Source organism: Triticum aestivum, chromosome 6A (genome assembly GCF_018294505.1).
Source record: "Triticum aestivum cultivar Chinese Spring chromosome 6A, IWGSC CS RefSeq v2.1, whole genome shotgun sequence".
NCBI classification, from domain to species: domain Eukaryota; kingdom Viridiplantae; phylum Streptophyta; class Magnoliopsida; order Poales; family Poaceae; genus Triticum; species Triticum aestivum.
The window spans coordinates 118,636,838-118,658,368 of record NC_057809.1 but is presented as its reverse complement, the minus strand read 5'-3'; the positions used below and the strand labels follow the sequence as shown (position 1 = coordinate 118,658,368).

The 21,531-nt window shown below is 43.6% G+C and overlaps 1 protein-coding gene across 2 annotated transcripts; it reads left to right on the top strand.

The window, feature by feature from the left end:
- The first annotated feature begins 9,273 nt into the window (after positions 1–9,273).
- LOC123132418 (exosome complex component RRP45A) lies at positions 9,274–13,315 on the top strand. Of its 2 annotated transcripts, none has more exons than XM_044552210.1 (9): positions 9,274–9,513; positions 9,613–9,822; positions 9,907–10,002; positions 10,097–10,211; positions 10,463–10,543; positions 10,641–10,829; positions 12,026–12,191; positions 12,387–12,442; positions 12,980–13,315. In XM_044552210.1, the coding sequence occupies exons 1-8, from the start codon at positions 9,386–9,388 to the stop codon at positions 12,413–12,415; spliced, it is 1,014 nt and encodes a 337-aa protein (XP_044408145.1). In that variant the 5' UTR covers positions 9,274–9,385; the 3' UTR covers positions 12,416–12,442; positions 12,980–13,315. The 2 variants fall into 2 exon arrangements, with proteins under 2 accessions (XP_044408145.1, XP_044408144.1); XM_044552209.1 differs by having other exon boundaries at positions 12,026–12,294.
- The last annotated feature ends 8,216 nt before the right edge of the window (positions 13,316–21,531 follow it).

The following is a 21,531-nucleotide window of genomic DNA, read 5'->3' as shown; positions in this document are numbered from 1 at the left end:
CAGCACCTTTTCAATCATGTACCTGTTATCACGCGCGAGTCTTCCTCATCTAATACTATGTGGGCTCCGCCGCTGCCAGGTGTGATTGTCATCAATTCAGACGCTGCAATTTTTTCACAAATTAATATGTCAGGGGCTGGTGTGTTGGCCCTGAACCATGAAGGAGCACGTATGGTAGCATGTACTAAACCTATCCATGGGCCATTGGAGCCTGAACTTGCAGAGGCTCTGGCTTTACGAAGAGCTGTGTATCTGGTCCGAGAAGAACAATTCTCCAAAGTGATATTTGCCTCAGATTGCCAGTCGCTGGTTACTAGAATTATTTCAAGTATCTCTGACCGTTCCTGAAGGAAATAGGCCCTGGAGGCAATAATAAAGTTGTTATTTATATTTCCTTATATCATGATAAATGTTTATTATTCATGCTAGAATTGTATTAACCGGAAACTTAGTACATGTGTGAATACCTAGACAAAACAGAGTGTCACTAGTTTGCCTCTACTTGACTAGCTCATTGAATCAATGATGGTTATGTTTCCTAACCTAGACATGAGTTGTCACATGATTAATGGGATCACATCATTATAGAATGATGTCATTGATTTGAACCATCCGTTAGCTTAGCACGATGATCGTTTAGTTTATTGCTATTGCTTTCTCCATAACTATACATGTTCCTATGACTATGAGATTATGCAACTCCCGAATACCGGAGGAACACTTTGTGTGCTACCAAACATCACAACGTAACTGAGTGATTATAAAGGTGCTCTACAGGTGTCTCCGATGGTGTTTGTTGAGTTGGCATGGATCAAGATTAGGATTTGTCACTCTGATTGTCGGAGAGGTATCTTTGGGCCCTCTCGATAATGTACATCACAATAAGCCTTGCAAGCAATGTAGCTAATGAGTTAGTTACGGGATGTAGCATTACGGAACGAGTAAAGAGACTTGTCAGTAATGAGATTGAACTAGGTATTGAGATATCGATGATCGAATCTCGGGCAAGTAACATACCGATGACAAAGGGAATAACGTATGTTGTTATGCGGTTTGACCGATAAAGATCTTCGTAGAATATGTAGGAACCAATATGAGCATCCAGGCTTCGCTATTGGTTATTGGCCGGAGATGAGTCTCGGTCATGTCTACATAGTTCTCAAACCCGCAGGGTCCGCGTGCTTAACATTCGGTATTATGAGTTTATGTGTTTTGATGTACCGAAGGTAGTTTGGAGTCCCGGATTTGATCACAGACATGACGAGGAGTCTCAAAATGGTCTAGACATAAAGATCGATATATTGGATGACTATGTTTGGACATCGGAAGGGTTCCAAGTGAAGTTCGGGCATATACCGGAGTACCGGGGGGTTACCGGAACCCCCCAGGGAGTTTAATGGGCCTTATGGGCCTTAGTGGAAAGAGAGGAGGGTTGCGAGGGCAGGCCGTGCGCCCCTCCCCCTCTGGTCCGAATTGGACTAGGAAGGGGGCGGCGCCCCCCTTTCCTTCTCCCTATTTCCTCCTTCCTTCTCCTACTCCTACTACATAAGGGGGGAATCCTACTCTCGGTGGGAGTAGGACTCCCCATGGGGCGTGCTATAGGAGGGCCGGCCCTCCCCCTCCTCCACTCCTTTATATACGGGGAGGGGGCACCCCATAGACACACAAGTTGATCATTGATCTTTAGCCGTGTGCGGTACCCCCCTCCATCATAATCCACCTCGGTAATATCGTATTGGTGCTTAGGCGGAGCCCTGTTCCGGTAGCAACATCATCACCGTCATCACACCGTCGTGCTGATGAAGCTCTCCCTCAAAGCTCTACTGGATCGTGAGTTCGCAAGACATCACCGAGCCGAACGTGTGCAGATCGCGGAGGTGTCGTATCTTCGGTACTAGATCGGTCGATCGTGAAGACGTATGACTACATCAACCGCGTTGTCATAACGCTTCCACTTACAGTCTACGAGGGTACGTAGACGATACTCTCCCCTCTCGTTGCTATGCATCACCATGACCTTGCGTGTGCGTAGGATTTTTTTTGAAATGACTGCGTTCCCCAACAGTGGCATCCGAGCCAGGTTTATGCGTAGATGTTATATGCACGAGTAGAACACAAAAGAGTTGTGGCCGTGGGTATATACATATTGCTTGCCGTCACTAGTTGATTCTTGATTCGGCGGTATTGTTGGATGAAGCGGCCCAGACCGACATTACGCGTATGCTTACGCGAGACTGGTTCTACCGGTGTGCTTCGCACATAGGTGGCTGGTGGGTGTCAGTTTCTCCAACTTTAGTTGAATCGGATTCAATGAACATGGTTCTTTCTGAAGATCAAAAAGCAAGCACTATACCACGTTGTGGTTTTTGATGCGTAGGTAAGAACGGTTCTTGCTCAGCCCGTAGCGGCCACGTAAAACTTGCAACAACAAAGTAGAGGACGTCTAACTTGTTTTTGCAGGGCATGTTGTGATGTGATATGGTCAAGACATGATGCTAAATTTTATTGTATGAGATGATCATGTTTTGTAACACAGTTACCGGCAACTGACAGGAGCCATATGGTTGTCGCTTTATTGTATGAAATGCAATCGCCATGTAATTGCTTTACTTTATCACTGAGCGGTAGCGATAGTTGTAGCAGCAATAGTTGGCGAGACGACAACGATGCTTCAATGGAGATCAAGGTGCCAAGCCGGTGACGATGGTGATCATGACGGTGCTTTGGAGATGGAGATCGAAGGCACAAGATGATGATGGCCATATCATATCACTTATATTGATCGCATGTGATGTTTATCCTTTATGTATCTTATTTTGCTTAGTTCGACGGTAGCATTATAAGATGATCTCTCACTAAATTTCAAGTTATAAGTGTTCTCCCTGAGTATGCACCGTTGCTACAGTTCATCGTGCCAAGACACCATGTGATGATCGGCTGTGGTAAGCTCTATGTTCACATACAACGGGTGCAAGCCAGTTTTGCACACACGGAATACTCGGGTTAAATTTGACGAGCCTAGCATATGCAGATATGGCCTCAGAACACTGTAGACCGGAAGGTCGAGCGTGAATCATATAGTAGATATGATCAACATAGTGATGTTCACCATTAAAAACTACTCCATCTCATGTGATGATCAGACATGGTTTAGTTGATATGGATCACGTGATCACTTAGATGATTCGAGAGATGTCTATCTAAGTGGGAGTTCTTAAGTAATTTGATTAATTGAACTTTAATTTATCATGAACTTAGTACCTGATAGTATTTTGCATGTCTATGTTGTTGTAGATAGATGGCCCGTGCTGTTGTTCCGTTGAATTTTAATGCGTTCCTAAACAAAGCTAAGTTGAAAGATGATGGTAGAAACTACACGGACTGGGTCTGTAACTTGAGGATTATCCTCATTGCTACACAGAAGAATTACGTCCTGGAAGCACCGCTAGGTGACAAACCCGCTGCAGGAGCAACGCCAGATGTTATGAACACCTGGCAGAGCAAAGCTGATGACTACTCGATAGTTCAGTGTGCCATGCTTTACGGCTTAGAACTGGGACTTCAACGATGTTTTGAACGTCATGGAGCATATGAGATGTTCTAGGAGTTGAAGTTAATATTTCAAACAAATGCCCGGATTGAGAGATATGAAGTCTCCAATAAGTTCTACAACTGCAAGATGGAGGAGAATAGTTCTGTCAGTGAAGATATACTCAGAATGTCTGGATATCACGTCCACTTGACTCAACTGGGAGTTAATCTTCCTGAGGATAGTGTCATTGACAGAGTTCTTCAATCACTGCCACCAAGCTACAAGAGCTTTGTGATGAACTATAATATGCAAGGGATGGATAAGACAATTCCTAAGCTCTTCGCAATGCTAAAGGCTGCGGAGGTAGAAATCAAGAAGGAGCATCAAGTGTTGATGGTCAACAAGACCACCAGTTTCAAGAAAAAGGGTAAAGGGAAGAAGGGGAACTTCAAAAGGAACAACAAGCCAATTGCTGCTCAAGTGAAGAAACCCAAGTCTGGACCTAAACCTGAGACTGAGTGCTTCTACTGCAAAGGAACTGGTCACTGGAAGCGGAACTGACCCAAGTATTTGGCGGAGAAGAAGGATGGCAAAGTGAAAGGTATATTTGATATACATGTTATTGATGTGTACCTTACTAATGCTCGTAGTAGTGCCTGGGTATTTGATACTGGTTCAGTTGCTAACATTTGCAACCCAAAACATGGGCTACGGATTAAGCGAAGATTGGCTAAGGACAAGGTGACGATGCGCGTGGGAAATGGTTCCAAAGTCAATGTGATCGCCGTCGGCATGCTACCTCTACATCTACCTTCGGGGTTAGTTTTAGACCTGAATAATTGTTATTTGGTGCCAGCGTTGAGCATGAACATTATATCTGGATCTCGTTTAATGTGAGACAGTTATTCATTTAAATCAGAGAATAATGGTTGTTCTATTTATATGAGTAATATCTTTTATGGTCATGCACCCTTGATGAGTGATCTATTTTTACAAAATCTTGATAGTAATGATACACATGTTCATAGTATTGAAGCCAAAAGATGCAGAGTTGATAATGATAATGCAACTTATTTGTGGCACTGCCGTTTAGGTCATATTGGTGTAAAGCGCATGAAGAAACTCAATTCTAATGGACTTTTGGAATCACTTGATTATGAATCATTTGGTACTTGTGAACTATGCCTCATGGGCAAGATGACTAAAAATCCGTTCTTTAGAAAAATGGAGCGAGCAACAGAGTTATTGGAAATCATACATACTGATGTATGTGGTCCAATGAACATTGAAGCTCGCGGTGGATATCGTTATTTGCTCACCTTCACAGATGATTTGAGCAGATATGGGTATATCTACTTGATGAAACATAAGTCTGAAACATTTGAAAAGTTCAAAGAGTTTCAGAGTGAAGTGGAAATCATCATAACAAGAAAATCAAGTTTCTACGATCTGATCGTGGAGGCGAATATTTGAGTTAGGAGTTTGGACTTATTTGAAACAAAGCGGAATAGTTTCACAACTCACGCCGCTTGGAACACCATAGCGTAATGGTGTGTTCGAACGTCAGAATCGTACTTTACTAGATATGGTGCGATCTATGATGTCTCTCACTAATTTACCACTATCATTTCGGGGTTACGCTTTAGAGACAGCTACATTCACGTTAAATAGGGCAGCATCTAAATCCGTCGAGACGACACCTTATGAACTGTGGTTTGGCAAGAAACCCAAGTTGTTGTTTCTTAAACTTTGAGGCTGCGATGCTTATGTGAAAAAGCTTCAACATGATAAGCTTGAACCCAAATCGGAGAAATGTGTCTTCATAGGATACCCAAAAGAGACTGTTGGGTACACCTTCTATCACAGATCCGAAGGCAAGGTATTCGTTGCTAAGAATGGATCCTTTCTAGAGAAGGAGTTTCTCTCAAAAGAAGTGAGTGGGAGGAAGTAGAACTTGACGAGGTAATTGTACCTTCTCCCTTATTGGAAAGTAGTTCATCACTAAAATCAGTTCCAGTGATTCCTACACCAGTGAGTGAGGAAGCTAATGATGATGATCATGAAACTTCTGATCAAGTTACTACTGAACCTCATAGGTCAACCAGAGTAAGATCCGCACCAGGGTGGTACGATAATCCTGTTCTGGAAGTCATGTTACTTGACCATGACGAACCTACGAACTATGAGGAAGCGATGATGAGCCCAGATTCCGCAAAATGGCTTGAAGCCATGGAACCTACGAACTTTGGTTGACTTGCCCGATGATCGGCATACCATAGAGAATAAATAGATCTTCAAGAAGAAGACTAACGCTGACGGTAATGTTACTGTCTACAAAGCTCGACTTGTTGTGAAAGGTTTTCGACAACTTCAAGGAGTTGACTACGATGAGACCTTCTCACTCGTAGCGATGCTTAAGTCCGTCCGAATCATGTTAGCAATTGCCGCATTTTATGATTATGAAATTTGGCAAATGGATGTCAAAACTGCATTCCTTAATGGATATCTTAAAGAAGAGTTGTATATGATGTAACCATAAGGTTTTGTCGATCCAAAAGGTGCTAACAAAGTGTGCAAGCTCCAGCAATCCATTTATGGACTGGTGCAAGCCTCTCGAAGTTGGAATATACGCTTTGATAGTGTGATCAAAGCATATGATTTTATACAGACTTTTGGAGAAGCCTATATTTACAAGAAAGTGAGTGGGAGTTCCGTAGCATTTCTGATATTATATGTAGATGACATATGATTGATCGGAAATGATACTGAATTTCCGAATAGCATAAAAGGATACTTGAATAAGAATTTTTCAATGAAAGACCTCGGTGAAGCTGCTTATATATTGGACATCAAGATTTATAGAGATAGATCAAGACGCTTGATTGTACATTCACAAAGCACATACCTTGATAAAGTTTTGAAGAAGTTCAAAATGGATCAGGCAAACAAAGGGTTCTTGCCTGTATTACAAGGTGTGAAGTTGAGCCAGACTCAATGCCTGACCACTGCAGAAGATAGAGAGAAAATGAAAGGTGTTCCCTATGCTTCAGCCATAGGCTCTATCATGTATGCAATGCTGTGTACCAGACCTGATGTGTGCCTTGCTATCAGTTTAGCAGGGAGGTATCAAAGTAATCCAGGAGTGGATCACTGGACAGCGGTCAAGAACATCCTGAAATACCTGAAAAGGACTAAGGATATGTTTCTCGTATATGGAGGTGACAAAGAGCTCGTCGTAAACGGTTACGTCGATGCAAGCTTTGACACTTATCCGGATGACTCTAAGTCACGAACCGGATACATGTTTTTATTAAATGGTGGAGCTGTCAGTTGGTGCAGTTCCAAGCAGAGCGTCATAGCGGGATCTACGTGTGAAGCGGAATACATAGCTGCTTCGGAAGCAGCAAATGAAGGAGTCTGGATGAAGGAGTTCATATCCGATCTAGGTGTCATACCTAGTGCATCGGGTCCAATGAAAATCTTTTGTGACAATACTGGAGCAATTGCCTTGGCAAAGGAATCCAGATTTCACAAGAGAACCAAGCACATCAAGAGACGCTTCAATTCCATCCGCGATCAAGTCAAGGAAGGAGACATAGAGATTTGCAAGATACATACGGATCTGAATGTTGCAGACCCGTTGACTAAGCCTCTCTCACGAGCAAAGCATGATCAGCACCAAGACTCCATGGGTGTTAGAATCATTACAATGTAATCTAGATTATCGACTCTAGTGCAAGTGGGAGACTGAAGGAAATATGCCCTAGAGGCAATAATAAAGTTGTTATTTATATTTCCTTATATCATGATAAATGTTTATTATTCATGCTAGAATTGTATTAACCGGAAACTTAGTACATGTGTGAATACATAGACACAACAGAGTGTCACTAGTTTGCCTCTACTTGACTAGCTCGTTGAATCAATGATGGTTATGTTTCCTAACCATAGACATGAGTTGTCATTTGATTAACGGGATCACATCATTAGAGAATGATGTGATTGACTTGACCCATCCGTTAGCTTAGCACGATGATCGTTTAGTTTATTGCTATTGCTTTCTCCATAACTATACATGTTCCTATGACTATGAGATCATGCAACTCCCGAATACCGGAGGAACACTTTGTGTGCTATCAAACATCACAACGTAACTGGGTGATTATAAAGGTTCTGTACAGGTGTCTCCGATGGTGTTTGTCAAGTTGGCATAGATCAAGATTAGGATTTGTCACTCCGATTATCGGAGAGGTATCTCTAGGCCCTCTCGGTAATGTACATCACAATAAGCCTTGCAAGCAATGTAGCTAATGAGTTAGTTACGGGATGTAGCATTACAGAACGAGTAAAGAGGCTTGCCGGTAACAAGATTGAACTAGGTATTGAGATACCGACGATCGAATCTCGGGCAAGTAACATACCGATGACAAAGGGAATAACATATGTTGTTATGCGGTTTGATCGATAAAGACCTTCATAGAATATGTAGGAACCAATATGAGCATCCAGGTTCCGCTATTGGTTATTGACCGGAGATGAGTCTCGGTCATGTCTACATAGTTCTCGAACCCGTAGGGTCCGCATGCTTAACGTTCGGTGACAATCGGTATTATGAGTTTATGTATTTTGATGTACTGAAGGTAGTTCGGAGTCCTGGATTTGATCACGGACATGACGAGGAGTCTCGAAATGGTCGAGACATAAAGATCGATATATTGGGCGACTATGTTTGGACATCGGAAGGGTTCCGAGTGAAGTTCGGGCATCTACCGGAGTACCGGGGGGTTACCGGACCCCCCGGGGAGTTTAATGGGCCTTATGGGCCTTAGTGGAAAGAGGGGAGGGGCTGCCAGGGCAGGCCGCGCGCCCCTCCCCCTCTGGTCCGAATTGGACTAGGAGGGGGGTGGGGGGGGGGGGCGCCCCTCTTTCCCCCTTCCTTCTCCTACTCCTACTACATGGAAAGGGGGTGGGGGATCCTACTCTCGGTGGGAGTTGGACTCCCCATGGGGTGCTCCATAGGAGGGCTGACCCTCCCCTCCTCCACTCCTTTATATACGGGGGAGGGGGCACCCCATAGACACACAAGTTGATCATTGATCTTTAGCCGTGTGCGGTGCCCCCTCCATCATAATCCAGCTCGGTAATATCCTAGCGGTGCTTAGGCGAAGCCCTATTCCGGTAGCAACATAATCACCGTCATCACGCCATCGTGCTGACGAAGCTCTTCCTCGAAGCTCCACTTAATCGTGAGTTCACGGGACGTCACCGAGCCGAACGTGTGCAGATCGCGGAGGTGCCGTATCTTCGGTACTAGATCGGTCGATCGTTAAGACGTACGACTACATCAACCGCGTTGTCATAACGCTTCCGTTTACGGTCTACGAGGGTACGTAGACGATACTCTCCCCTCTCGTTGCTATGCATCACCATGATCTTGCGTGTGCGTAGGATTTTTTTTGAAATTACTGTGTTCCCCAACCGTTCCTCCGTTGGTACTATGGTCAATGATATAAAGTTTGCTTTAAGGAGCTTCGTGACTGTGGTGTTCAAATATGTTCGTCGGCAAGTGAATATAACTGCTCATCTGTTAGCCAAGTCTTATAAATTTGTCTAGTGTTGTTGTTTTCCATTCTACTCCGAAATGTATTCAGGAGACCCTTTATTATTTTGTCTAAGTGTTTCATAAAGCTGACGTTCTATCAAAAGAAAAAAGAGTAGTACCAAAATTTGGGCATCACACATTTCGGCACCAACCAAACATTTACCCAAATTCACTCAAAAAGGGCAGAAACACCCCCGCCCCCGCCTCGGCCGCGTCTAAAACCCTAGCTCCCGCCGCCGGCGAGCAACGAGATGATGGATCCGCGGTGGCGCCCGACGGTGAACGAGCGGGAGTTCATCGAGCAAGCCCTCCAGTCGGACCTCCGCGTCGACGGCCGCCGCCCCTTCGATTTCCGCAAGCTCAAAATCGCATTCGGAAGGTACCTTGACTCAATCCCCTCCCCATCCCTTCGTTTGAGCTAGGGAACTTCTTTGCCCGCGCATCAATGTTTGGCTGAAGTTGCTGTTGGAATCTGTAGGGAGGATGGCTCGGCGGAGGTGGAGCTCGGCGAAACGCGTGTGATGGGTTATGTGACTGCCCAATTGGTCCAGCCGTACAAGGACAGGCCTAACGAGGGCACGCTGGCCATATTCACCGAGTTCTCGCCCATGGCTGACCCTGCCTTTGAGCCAGGGCGACCTGGGGAAGCAGCGATTGAGTTGGGCCGCGTCATTGATCGTGGCCTAAGGTCTCCAGATGGCTGTTTGGTAGTTCTTTTTTTGTCAAAGAGTTTAAGTGTGGAGTTTAATGAGTATTCTCGGTGGTGTCGCAGGGAGAGCAGAGCCGTGGATATGGAATCCCTGTGTGTTGTTGCAGGGAAGCATGTCTGGTCGGTGCGTGTTGACCTTCACATTTTGGACAATGAGGGGTATGGGTTGTATATTTCCTACTGATGTAATTAATGAGTTAATACTTCTGGGTAGAGCGCTAACCGCGTGAAATGATATGGACGTTTCTCTCAGGAATCTCATTGATGCAGCTAACATCGCTGCATTGGCAGCTTTGTCTACATTCCGGAGGCCTGAATGTACGGTTGGTGGGGATGATGGTCAGCAAGTTACAGTACATGACTCTGAGGTAGGCATATAAGGTTATATTGTATATTCTCTTGCTTACACATTCCTCGAAGTTCTAGCCGGACCTACAAAGCACCAAATTCTCCAGTTTGCTGTGTCGCTATAATGAGAAGTACCGAATATACATGACTTGCAGAGCTTCCTGTATATGTACTCACAAAAACAACCCAATTATTAACTATCAGATGCTGGTCCTGTCGTTTGCACTGCCATCGAATTTATCTTATGTTCTATCTTTATTGTATTTTACAGGTCAGGGACCCACTTCCCCTAACAATTCATCATCTCCCCATAGCTGTCACCTTTGCATATTTTGGTGACGGTAATATCATGGTATATTTAAATATTTCTGAACATGAAAGGCGTGTTATTAGCAATCATCCTGTTGCTCTCTTCTTCTGACAGTCTTTGGCTATATTTCTGTATGTAGGTTATCGATCCAACGTACAAGGAAGAAGCTGTTATGGGAGGAAGGATGACAGCTACGATTAACTCGAATGGTGATGTCTGTGCCATTCAGAAAGCTGGTGGAGAGGGTGTCATGTCAAGTGTTATCATGCAGTGTTTAAGGATTGCTTCGGTTAAAGCTGCTGATATAACAAGCAAAATAAAGAGAGAGGTGAGTCAAGTTGCATCACTAATATGGCATTACGATTTGGATATCTGCTTTAATGTTCTATGAAATATGAAACTATAGCAGGGGTTCTGAATCGGGAATGCGGTTCATGAACTCTATAATTGAAGATCAAAACACTAAGCCAAAAGCCACCCACAAAGTTCCATGCTGAAGATCCCTGTGTAGCATAAAAAGGGAAACAAAAAGATGATTGGAAAATAGAAAGTTGACATTGTGCTGGTCAGCCATGTGGCCACTAGAAAGCACCGATATGGTGACATTGGTCGTGTCCTGTTGTGGTACATATGGAATACAGGGATCACTGGGATATGTGGAGATACGTGTATCCCCAAGTATCCTCTTTTTCCAATATTAAATAATTAAAATAAATAGGGATAGGCTGGGACACTGGGCAGATATGGCTGTGATAATGGGCAGGGAGGGAGATGGGAACGGTGGCCATTGGCGAGAAGAAGATCCAGGCTGGGATGAAGATGGGAAGGTGGCTGCCAACAAGGAAGAAGCTCTGGGCAGGGAGAAAGATGGAGACTGTGGCCGCCAGGGAGGAAGATTCAAGCGGAGAGGAAGATGTTGACAGAAGCTACTGACGAGCAAGAAGGTACATGCGCTGGCGCAGTCGTTATCTCCTGTTCTGCAGCGCTCGGGCAGCTAGAGCAAAGGGACGCAGAATGAGAATGGGTATAGGTGGAGGAACTGACTTAGTCTAGGGTTTCTGAAACTGGGCCTTATTACATATCCACCTGCTCAAAGTCCTTCATTAATGAAACTGAGACAACATGTATCCAGTACTCTCAACTTTAAAAATCTCTCGTCAAAAAATTATCATTTAATCTTTATTACATGATATTTATCTTTCTAAATATTTATATACCCTGCCGTATCCCCGTGTCCGTATCTCCATATCGGTGCTTCTTAGCATGGCAATATCATTGGTGCCATGGTCCTGGTTACCACACCCATCTGCTACCAAATTGACCCCTATTTTGGCCTCTTGGTGGTTTGTCTCAAAGTAGCAAATCAAACCCTGGATCAATCCATCAGCATGTGTGTTGAGTGGCTCTCTGAATGAGCCAGGTGCCTAGAAATTCTGTGACTTTCTGAACCTCGTTCTATTTTGACGATCATATATGCATGTTATTCTAAGGATCAAACCCATGTTATTCTTATTTTTTTTTCAGGTCGATGATTACACTACTGAAAAGGCATTGCAGAAAGTAAAGCGTACTCCAGCATTAGTGGCTAAAAAAGTTAACGTTCCTGATGTAACTATGGAGGAGAGCACTCATAGTGCATTGGAAAACCAAGCCTCGAAGGCACCCAATGATGGTCAGCAGATAATCAAAGGTGATGATGATCATCAAAATATAAAAAGGATTCCTCCCTTGACTGTGGACCGAACCGTTAAACACAAACAAACATCCACATTCGTTGGTGGCCCATCAAATTGGTAGCTACTGGAGTGCTGCACCTTTCTAAATTTGTGCATTAAATAGTTGTTTGATATAAGTTTTGCCAACCACCCTGATTTTTGCAATGTAGGGATCCATACTCCAAAGGAGTTTCGTTAAGCTCCCTCAGAATCTCTCAGTTTCCTGGTACTGTGAATTTTGTTCACCTGTTATTTTCATTTTTTTCTAGTTGCATGATCTGAGTGCTTACTACCTACAATGAATTTCCCGAACATTGGGTTCATGCTTCAGCTTTCAATTATAGTCCTCACTAGCCATGAAATATGCTCTATAAAAGTGCTGAAACATGTGTTACATATGCTAAGCATGCTTTGGCGGAGTTATTCTCCATGGCGAAGTGAGCCAATAAAATCATTAACATGACATGATCCTTTTTCATTTTTTGATATGTATATATGTCTGTCTTGTTCCAGTCGACCAATATCCTTCTAGTTGGTTCTTTTTTGTTGAACATGCCTGTTTCCGAGAGAATGTACCAAACAAAGGCATGTTACATTCTCTATTCAGACCATGGAGATTTTTTAAAAAGTTAAACCGTCAGCAGAACTATTGCATCTTTTTACTGTAGAAAACTATTGTTCACCTAACTGGACAAAAACGATTCTTTGATATGACACACATACCCATCCTTCTCAATTCTGGAAATTTCCTTGGAATATGCAGATCCGCCAGCTATACCAAATGACGGCAAGCATGAGGATACCAAGCCAATGTTGACTGAATCTAATCCAGAGGTGAAAAGCGTGTTGAATTCTGGAACGGCTGGAGAGTCAGATGAGGTCAAGGAAAGCAGATCACCGAAGAGTCTAATAGATGCTGTCAAACCAAAACACAGAAGGAAGAAGAAACAACATGGCAATAGTTAGATTGACTGTAACCTACAGGTCTTAATTCCATGATGGTTGTAGACACAATTAGTTAGCTTTCTTATTGTATTGACGGTGCACATGCTACAGCATTACATTATGATATTTTAAGCAACGACTAATAGTGCTCTCTTTTGCTACGCCACCATTCCTGTAGTTTTCAGTTACATATTAACATGTGTGCTCTGTAGGCAGTCCATGGGACATCTCTCTAGGCAAAGCTTTCCTGATTGAGGACCTTCATTACGGGTGGCGGGTCATCATTGGGTTCTTGTGGATTGTCTTGTGTACTCCGTCCGTTCCAAAATAAGTCAGAAGTCTCACTGACTTATTTTGGGACGGAGGGAGTATTTTTCTTTTGGAAACAAAGGCAAAGTTTGACTGAGCTCTTTAGAAGAAGTAGAGTTGCCTGGTTAACTGGTGCGAAATTGGGTGAAGAATGTCATAATAGCCCACACCAGGCAACACTGGCCTACGAAGATACACATCCCGATGAGAAGGAAAGCATCGTTGAGGTTGTCATCAAGGAGAGTGTGAGAGGCCCGCCATCCAACTGCCGTCGGCGGCCACGAGATTTTGATGGAGACCACTCCGGTCCTGTCGTCCCCTCCCTCTTCGCCCCGCCATTGCATGGCTTCGTCTAGCCATGAAGTCGAGCATGTCATGCTCTCAGCGTCGGCCGTAGGCTCCTCTCCCTCACGCTCTCAAGTTGTGCCAGAGTGTCCTTCGGCCTTGGTCGTGCTTGCTCCGTAGCTACGGTTCGTGTTGGTGGTCCTCGACCGACCACAAGAGGTTGGTGACCCCTCTGCTCCTCCCAAAGTGACATGGCGGGATGTGCAACGCAAGAAGTACCGACAACAACATCTGCTACCCATGGCATGATAGATGTCGAAGATCCCCAAGGAGACGCAGGGGTATGCAGCTTCTGCTACAATTGCCTGCGTCCCGACCATGTCTCCGACATTTGTGAGAATGAAGTGCGGTGTTGGAGGCGTGGTGGTGAAGGGCACTAGTCCGGCGGGTGCAAACAACCTCTATAGTCTATAGGATCAAAAGTATTGACCAGCGGAGGGGGGGGGGGAATGGGGGAGGGGTAAATGGGATATTTAAACAATTTCTTCTAAAATTCGAAATACTTTGGCAATGCGAAGAATAACCGGCAGTAAAGCAGTTCAGAGAAAATATAGTAGAACAACTAGATGTACTAAAGGGCAAGCAACAGAATTATCAAGTAAACAGAACAATGGAAAGCATGATATCACAGGAACAAAAGACAAACATGCTTAGATGCGAGTAAATCAATAGTCTAAGTGCATAGGGAAGTCTTCACAGAATGAACAATGCACAACACTTAGCGAAAATCTAAGGAGCGGAATAGAATGAAAGTACTCAATAGTCTTTGCAACAATCACAAAGAGAGGAGGAAGGGGAAATTCTTCAGAACTCAATGGATTATAGAAAGTATAGTTGAGCGAGGAATTATATTTTGTTGTTTGGCGAAGACATAGAGATTTGTTACCCCAGTTCAAATTGCCGATACAGTTCTATGTCTGGGTTGGAGAGGTTGAGCCACAACTGTGAAGACACACAAGTCTTCGCCTTGTTCTCCATGAACTAAGTTCCTTGAAACTCGCCCAATTACTCATGATAGATCTTGCGGTGATATTTGGACCGCTACGTACTTGTTGAAAGTGCTAGTTATCGACTAGAGGGGGGGGGGGGTTGAATAGGCGGTTTTTATGGAAGTCTTCAAGACATGAAATGTCTTTGAAGACAAGCAAGCAAATAACACCTACACAGTATGCATCGGAAGATAAACTACACTAGCTATGCCATAGTCAAGGAGATAGTACAGAGTAAGTGCAAAGACAGATAGCGGCTAAGTAGAGTGGATCAGAATAGGAAGACAGTATGAAGCCAAATATGCAAACAGAGAAGAGTGTCTTCACACAGTGAAGTCAAACAGCGCAAGCAAGCAATGACTTCACGAAGCTAAACAGTTAGTAGTGAGTGAAGAGATAGAACCAGATGCTTGACGAAGACAAAGATTTGGTAGACCAGTTCCAGTTGCTGTGACAACTGTACGTCTGATTAGGGAGCCTGAGATTGAACTCAGAAGACCGCGTCTTCACCTTATTCCTCTTGAGCTAAGGACACTTAGTCCTCGCCCAATCACTCCGGCAAGTCTCCAAGGTAGACTTCCGAACCTTCACAGACTTTGTTCACCGGCGATCCACAATGACTCTTGGATCCTCAGGATGCGACGCCTAACCGACTGGAAGATACACAGTCTTCAAGTGTAATAAGTCTTTAGCGGACAGAAAGACTTCAGTGATGCCAACACTCTTTGGGCTTTGGGTGTTTTGTTTTTTGTCATCGCAAGGATTCTCTCTCAAAGGCTTCGGAGGTGGGTTGCTCTCAAACGACAAAAATCGTCCACTAACTCTGAGTAGACTCCAATTTATGGTGTAGGGGTGGGCTATTTATAGCCAGGAGGCAATCCGACATGATATGTCTGAAATGACCCTAGGTCACTAAGGAACCGACACGTGTCCTGAAGGAAATATGCCCTAGAGGCAATAATAAAGTTGTTATTTATATTTCCTTATATCATGATAATTGTTTATTATTCATGCTAGAATTGTATTAACTGGAAACTTAGTACATGTGTGAATACATAGACAAAACAAAGTGTCCCTAGTATGCCTCTACTTGACTAGCTCGTTAATCAAAGATGGTTAAGTTTCCTAACCATAGACATGTGTTGTCATTTGATGAACGAGATCACATCATTAGGAGAATGATGTGGTGGACAAGACCCATCCGTTTGTTTAGCATAATGATCGTTAGTTTTATTGCTATTGCTTTCTTCATGACTTATACATATTCCTTTGACTATGTGATTATGCAGCTCCTGAATACCAGAGGAACACCTTATGTGATTATGCAGTTCCCTTTGTCATCGATATGTTACTTGCCCGAGATTTGATCGTCGGTATCTTAATACCTAGTTCAATCTCGTTACTGGCAAGTCTCTTTACTCGTTCCGTAATGCATCATCCCGTAACTAACTCATTGGTCACATTGCTTGCAAGGCTTATAGTGATGTGCATTACCGAGAGGGCCCAGAGATACCTCTCCTATACTCGGAGTGACAAATCCTAATCTCGATCTATGCCAACTCAACAAATACCATCGGAGACACCTGTAGAGCATCTTTATAGTCACCCAGTTACGTTGTGACGTTTGATAGCACACTAAGTGTTCCTCCGGTATTTGGGAGTTGCATGATCTCATAGTCATAGGAACATGTATAAGTTATGGAGAAAGCAATAGCAACAAACTAAACGATTATTGTGCTAAGCTAACGGATGGGTCAAGTCAATCACATCATTCTCTAATGATGTGATCCCGTTAATGAAATGACAACTCATATCTATGGTCAGGAAACATAACCATCATTGATTCAATGAGCTAGTCTAGTAGAGGCATACTAGTGACATTCTGTTTGTCTATGTATTCACACATGTACTAAGTTTCCGGTTAATACAATTCTAGCATGAATAATAAACATTTATCATGATATAAGGAAATATAAATAACAACTTTATTATTGCCTCTAGGGCATATTTCCTTCAGTCTCCCACTTGCACTAGAGTCAATAATCTAGATTACTTTGTAATGATTCTAACACCCATGGAGTCTTGGTGTTGATCATGTTTTGCTCGTGAGAGAGGATTAGTCAATGGGTCTGCAACATTCAGATCTGTATGTATCTTGCAAATCTCTATGTCTCCCTCCTTGACTTGATCGTAGATGGAATTGAAGCGTCTCTTGATGTGCTTGGTTCTCTTGTGAAATCTGGATTCCTTTGCCAAGGCAATTGCACTAGTGTTGTCACAAAAGATTTTCATTGGACCCGATGCACTAGGTATGACACCTAGATCGAATATGAACTCCTTCATCTAGACTTCTTCATTTGCTGCTTCTGAAGCAGCTATGTACTCCGCTTCACATGTAGATCCCGCCACGATGCTCTGTTTGGAACTGCAACAATTGACAGCTCCACCATTTTAAAAATATGTATCCGGTTTGTGACTTAGAGTCATCCGGATCAGTGTCAAAGCTTGCATTGACTTAATCGTTTACGACGAGCACTTTGTCACCTCCATAAACGAGAAACATATCCTTAGTCCTTTTCAGGTATTTCGGGATGTTCTTGACCGCTGTCCAGTGATCCACTCCTGGATTACTTTGGTACCTCTCTGCTAAACTAATAGCTAGACACACATCAGGTGTGGTACACAACATTGCATACATGATAGAACCTATGGCTGAAGCATAGGGAATGCCTTTCATTTTCTCTCTATCTTTTGCAGTGGTCGGGCATTGAGTCTGACTCAACTTCACACCTTGTGACACAGGCAAGAACCCTTTATTTGCTTGATCCATTTTGAACTTCTTCAAAACTTTATCAAGGTATGTGCTTTGTGAAATTCCAATTAAGCGTCTTGATCTATCTCTATAGATCTTGATGCCCAATATATAAGCAGCTTCACCGAGGTCTTTCATTGAAAAATTCTTATTCAAGTATCCTTTTATGCTATTTAGAAGTTCAGTATCATTTCCGATCAACAACATGTCATCTACATATAATATCAGAAATGCTACAAAGCTCCCACTCACTTTCTTGCAAATACAGACTTCTCTAAAAGTCTGTATAAAACCATATGCTTTGACCACACTATCAAAGCGTATATTCCAACTCCGAGAGGCTTGCACCAGTCCGTAAATGGATCGCTGGAGCTTGCACACTTTGTTAGCACCTTTTGGATCGACAAAACCTTCTGGTTGCATCATATACAACTCTTCTTTAAGATATCCATTAAGGAATGCAGTTTTGACATCCATTTGCCAAATCTCATAATCATAAAATGCGGCAATTGCTAACATGATTCGGACGGACTTAAGCATCGCTACAGGTGAGAAGGTCTCATCGTAGTCAACTCCTTGAACTTGTCAAAAACCTTTTGCAACAAGTCGAGCTTTGTAGACAGTAACATTACTGTCAGCGTCAGTCTTCTTCTTGAAGATCCATTTATTCTCTATGGCCTGCCTATCAATGGGCAAGTCAACCAAAGTCCATACTTTGTTCTCATACATGGATCCCATCTTAGATTTCATGGCCTCAAGACATTTTGCAGAATCTGGGCTCATCATCGCTTCCTCATAGTTCGTAGGCTCGTCATGGTCAAGTTACATGACCTCCAGAACAGGATTACCGTACCACTATGGTGCGGATCTTACTCTGGTTGACCTACGAGGTTCGGTAGTAACTTGATCAGAAGTTTCATGATCATCATCACTATCTTCCTCACTTACTGGTGTAGGAAACACTGGAACTGATTTCAGTGATGAACTACTTTCCAATAAGGGAGCAGGTTACCTCATCAAGTTCTACTTTTCTCCCACTCACTTCTTTCGAGAGAAACTCCTTCTCCAGAAAGGATCCATTCTTAGAAACGAATATCTTGCCTTCGGATCTGTGATAGAAGGTGTACCCAACAGTCTCCTTTGGGCATCCTATGAAGACACATTTCTCCGATTTGAGTTTGAGCTTGTTAGGTTGAAGCTTTTTCACATAAGCATCGCAGCCCCAAACTTTAAGAAACGACAACTTGGGTTTCTTGCCAAACCACAATTCATAAGGTGTCGTTTCAACGGATTTAGATGGTGCCCTATTTAACGTGAATGCAGCTGTCTCTAAAGCATAACCCCAAAACGATAGCGGTAAATCAGTAAGAGACATCATAGATCGCACCATATCTTGTAAAGTATGATTACGACGTTCGGACACACCATTACGCTGTGGTGTTCTGGGTGGCGTGAGTTGCGAAACTATTCCGCATTGTTTCAAATGAAGGCCAAACTCGTAACTCAAATATTCTCCTCCACGATCAGGTCATAGAAACTTTTTTTTCTTGTTATGATGATTTTCCAGTTCACTCTGAAATTATTTGAACTTTTCAAATGTTGCAGACTTTTTCATTAAGCAGATATACCCATATCTCCTCAAATCATCTGTGAAGGTGAGAAAATAACGATATCCGCCGCGAGCCTCAATGTTCATTGGACCACATACATCAGTATGTATGATTTCCAATAACTCTGTTGCTCGCCCCATTGTTCCAGAGAACGGAGTTTTAGTCATCTTACCCATGAGGCATCGTTCACAAGTACCAAGTGATTCATAGTCAAGTGATTCTAGAAGTCCATCAGAATGGAGTTTCTTCATGCATTTTACACCAATATGACCCAAACGGCAGTGCCACAAATAAGTTGCACTATCATTATCAACTCTGCATCTTTTGGCTTCAATACTATGAACATGTGTATCACTACTATCAAGATTTAGTAAAAATAGACAACTCATCAAGGGTGCATGACCATAAAAGGTATTACTCATATAATTAGAACAACCATTATTCTCCGATTTAAATGAATAATCATCTCGCATCAAACAAGATCTAGATATAATGTTGATGCTCAACGCTGGCACCGAATAACAATTATTTAGGTGTAAAACTAATCCCGAAGGTAGATGTAGCGGTAGCGTGCCGACGGCGATCACATCGACTTTGGAACCATTTCCCACGCGCATCGTCACCTCGTCCTTAGCCAATCTTCGCTTAATCCGTAGCCCATGTTTTGAGTTGCAAATATTAGCAACAAAACCAATATCAAATACCCAGGCGCTACTGCGAGCATTAGTAAGGTACACATAAATAACATGTATATCAAATATACCTTTTGTTGGGGAACGCAGTAATTTCAAAATTTTCCTACGCACACGCAAGATCATGGTGATGCATAACAACGAGAGGGGAGAGTGTTGTCTATGTACCCACGCAGACCGACTGCGGAAGCGTTGACGCAACATAGAGGAAGTAGTCGTACGTCTTCCCGATCCGACCGATCCAAGCACCGTTACTCTGGCACCTCCGAGTTCTTAGCACACGTACAACTCGATGACGATCCCCGGGCTCCGATCCAGCAAAGCATCAGGGAAGAGTTCCGTCAGCACGACGGCATGGTGACGATCTTGATGTTCTACTGTCGCAGGGCTTCGCCTAAGCACCGCTATAATATGATCGAGGTGGAATATGGTGGCAGGGGGCACCGCACACGGCTAAGGAACGATCTCAAGGATCAACTTGTGTCAAGAGGTGCCCCCTGCCTCCGTATATAAAGGAGCCAAGGGGGAGGGGGCCGCCGGCCAGGAGGAGGGCGCAGGAGGAGTCCTACTCCTACCGGGAGTAGGACTCCCCCCCAATCCTAGTTGGACTAGGATTCCCCGAGGGGGAAAGAGAGAGAGAGAGGGGGGCCGGCCACCTCTCCTAGTCCTAATAGGACTAGGGAAGGGGGGAGGCGCGCAGCCACCTTGGGCTTCCCCTTTCTCCTTTCCACTAAAGCCCATAAAGGCCCATATGGCTCCCGGGGGGTTCCGGTAACCTCCCGGTACTCCGGTAAAATCCCGATTTCACCCGGAACACTTCCAATGTCCAAATATAGGCTTCCAATATATCAATCTTTATGTCTCGACCATTTTGAGACTCCTCGTCATGTCCGTGATCACATACGGGACTCTGAACTAACTTCGGTACATCAAAATGCATAAACTCATAATAACTGTCATCGTAACGTTAAGCGTGCGGACCCTACGGTTCGAGAACAATGTAGACATGACCGAGACACGTCTCCGGTCAATAACCAACAGCGGGACCTGGATGCCCATATTGGCTCCTACATATTCTACAAAGATCTTTATCGGTCAGACCGCATAACAACATACGTTGTTCCCTTTGTCATCGGTATGTTACTTGCCCGAGATTCGATCGTCGGTATCCAATACCTAGTTCAATCTCGTTACCGGCAAGTCTCTTTACTCGTTCTTTAATACATCATCCCGCAACTAACTCATTAGTTGCAATGCTTGCAAGGCTTATGTGATGTGCATTATCGAGAGGGCCCAGAGATACCTCTCCTACAATCGGAGTGACAAATCCTATTCTCGAAATACGCCAACCCAACATCTACCATTGGAGACACCTGTAGAGCTCCTTTATAATCACCCATTTATGTTGTGACGTTTGGTAGCACACAAAGTGTTCCTCTGGCAAACGGGAGTTGCATAATCTCATAGTCATAGGAACATGTATAAGTCATGAAGAAAGCAATAGCAATATACTAAACGATCGGGTGCTAAGCTAATGGAATGGGTCATGTCAATCAGATCATTCAACTAATGATGTGACCTCGTTAATCAAATAACAACTCTTTGTTCATGGT

Bases quoted from the DNA above. Each gene is read 5' to 3' on its own strand.
- LOC123132418 (XM_044552209.1), top strand. From the start codon at position 9,386: ATGATGGATCCGCGGTGGCGCCCGACGGTGAACGAGCGGGAGTTCATC. The intron at 9,514-9,612 runs GTACCTTGACTC...TGGAATCTGTAG, and splicing joins CTCAAAATCGCATTCGGAAG to GGAGGATGGCTCGGCGGAGG. The intron at 12,295-12,386 runs GTAGCTACTGGA...TTTGCAATGTAG, and splicing joins GTTGGTGGCCCATCAAATTG to GGATCCATACTCCAAAGGAG.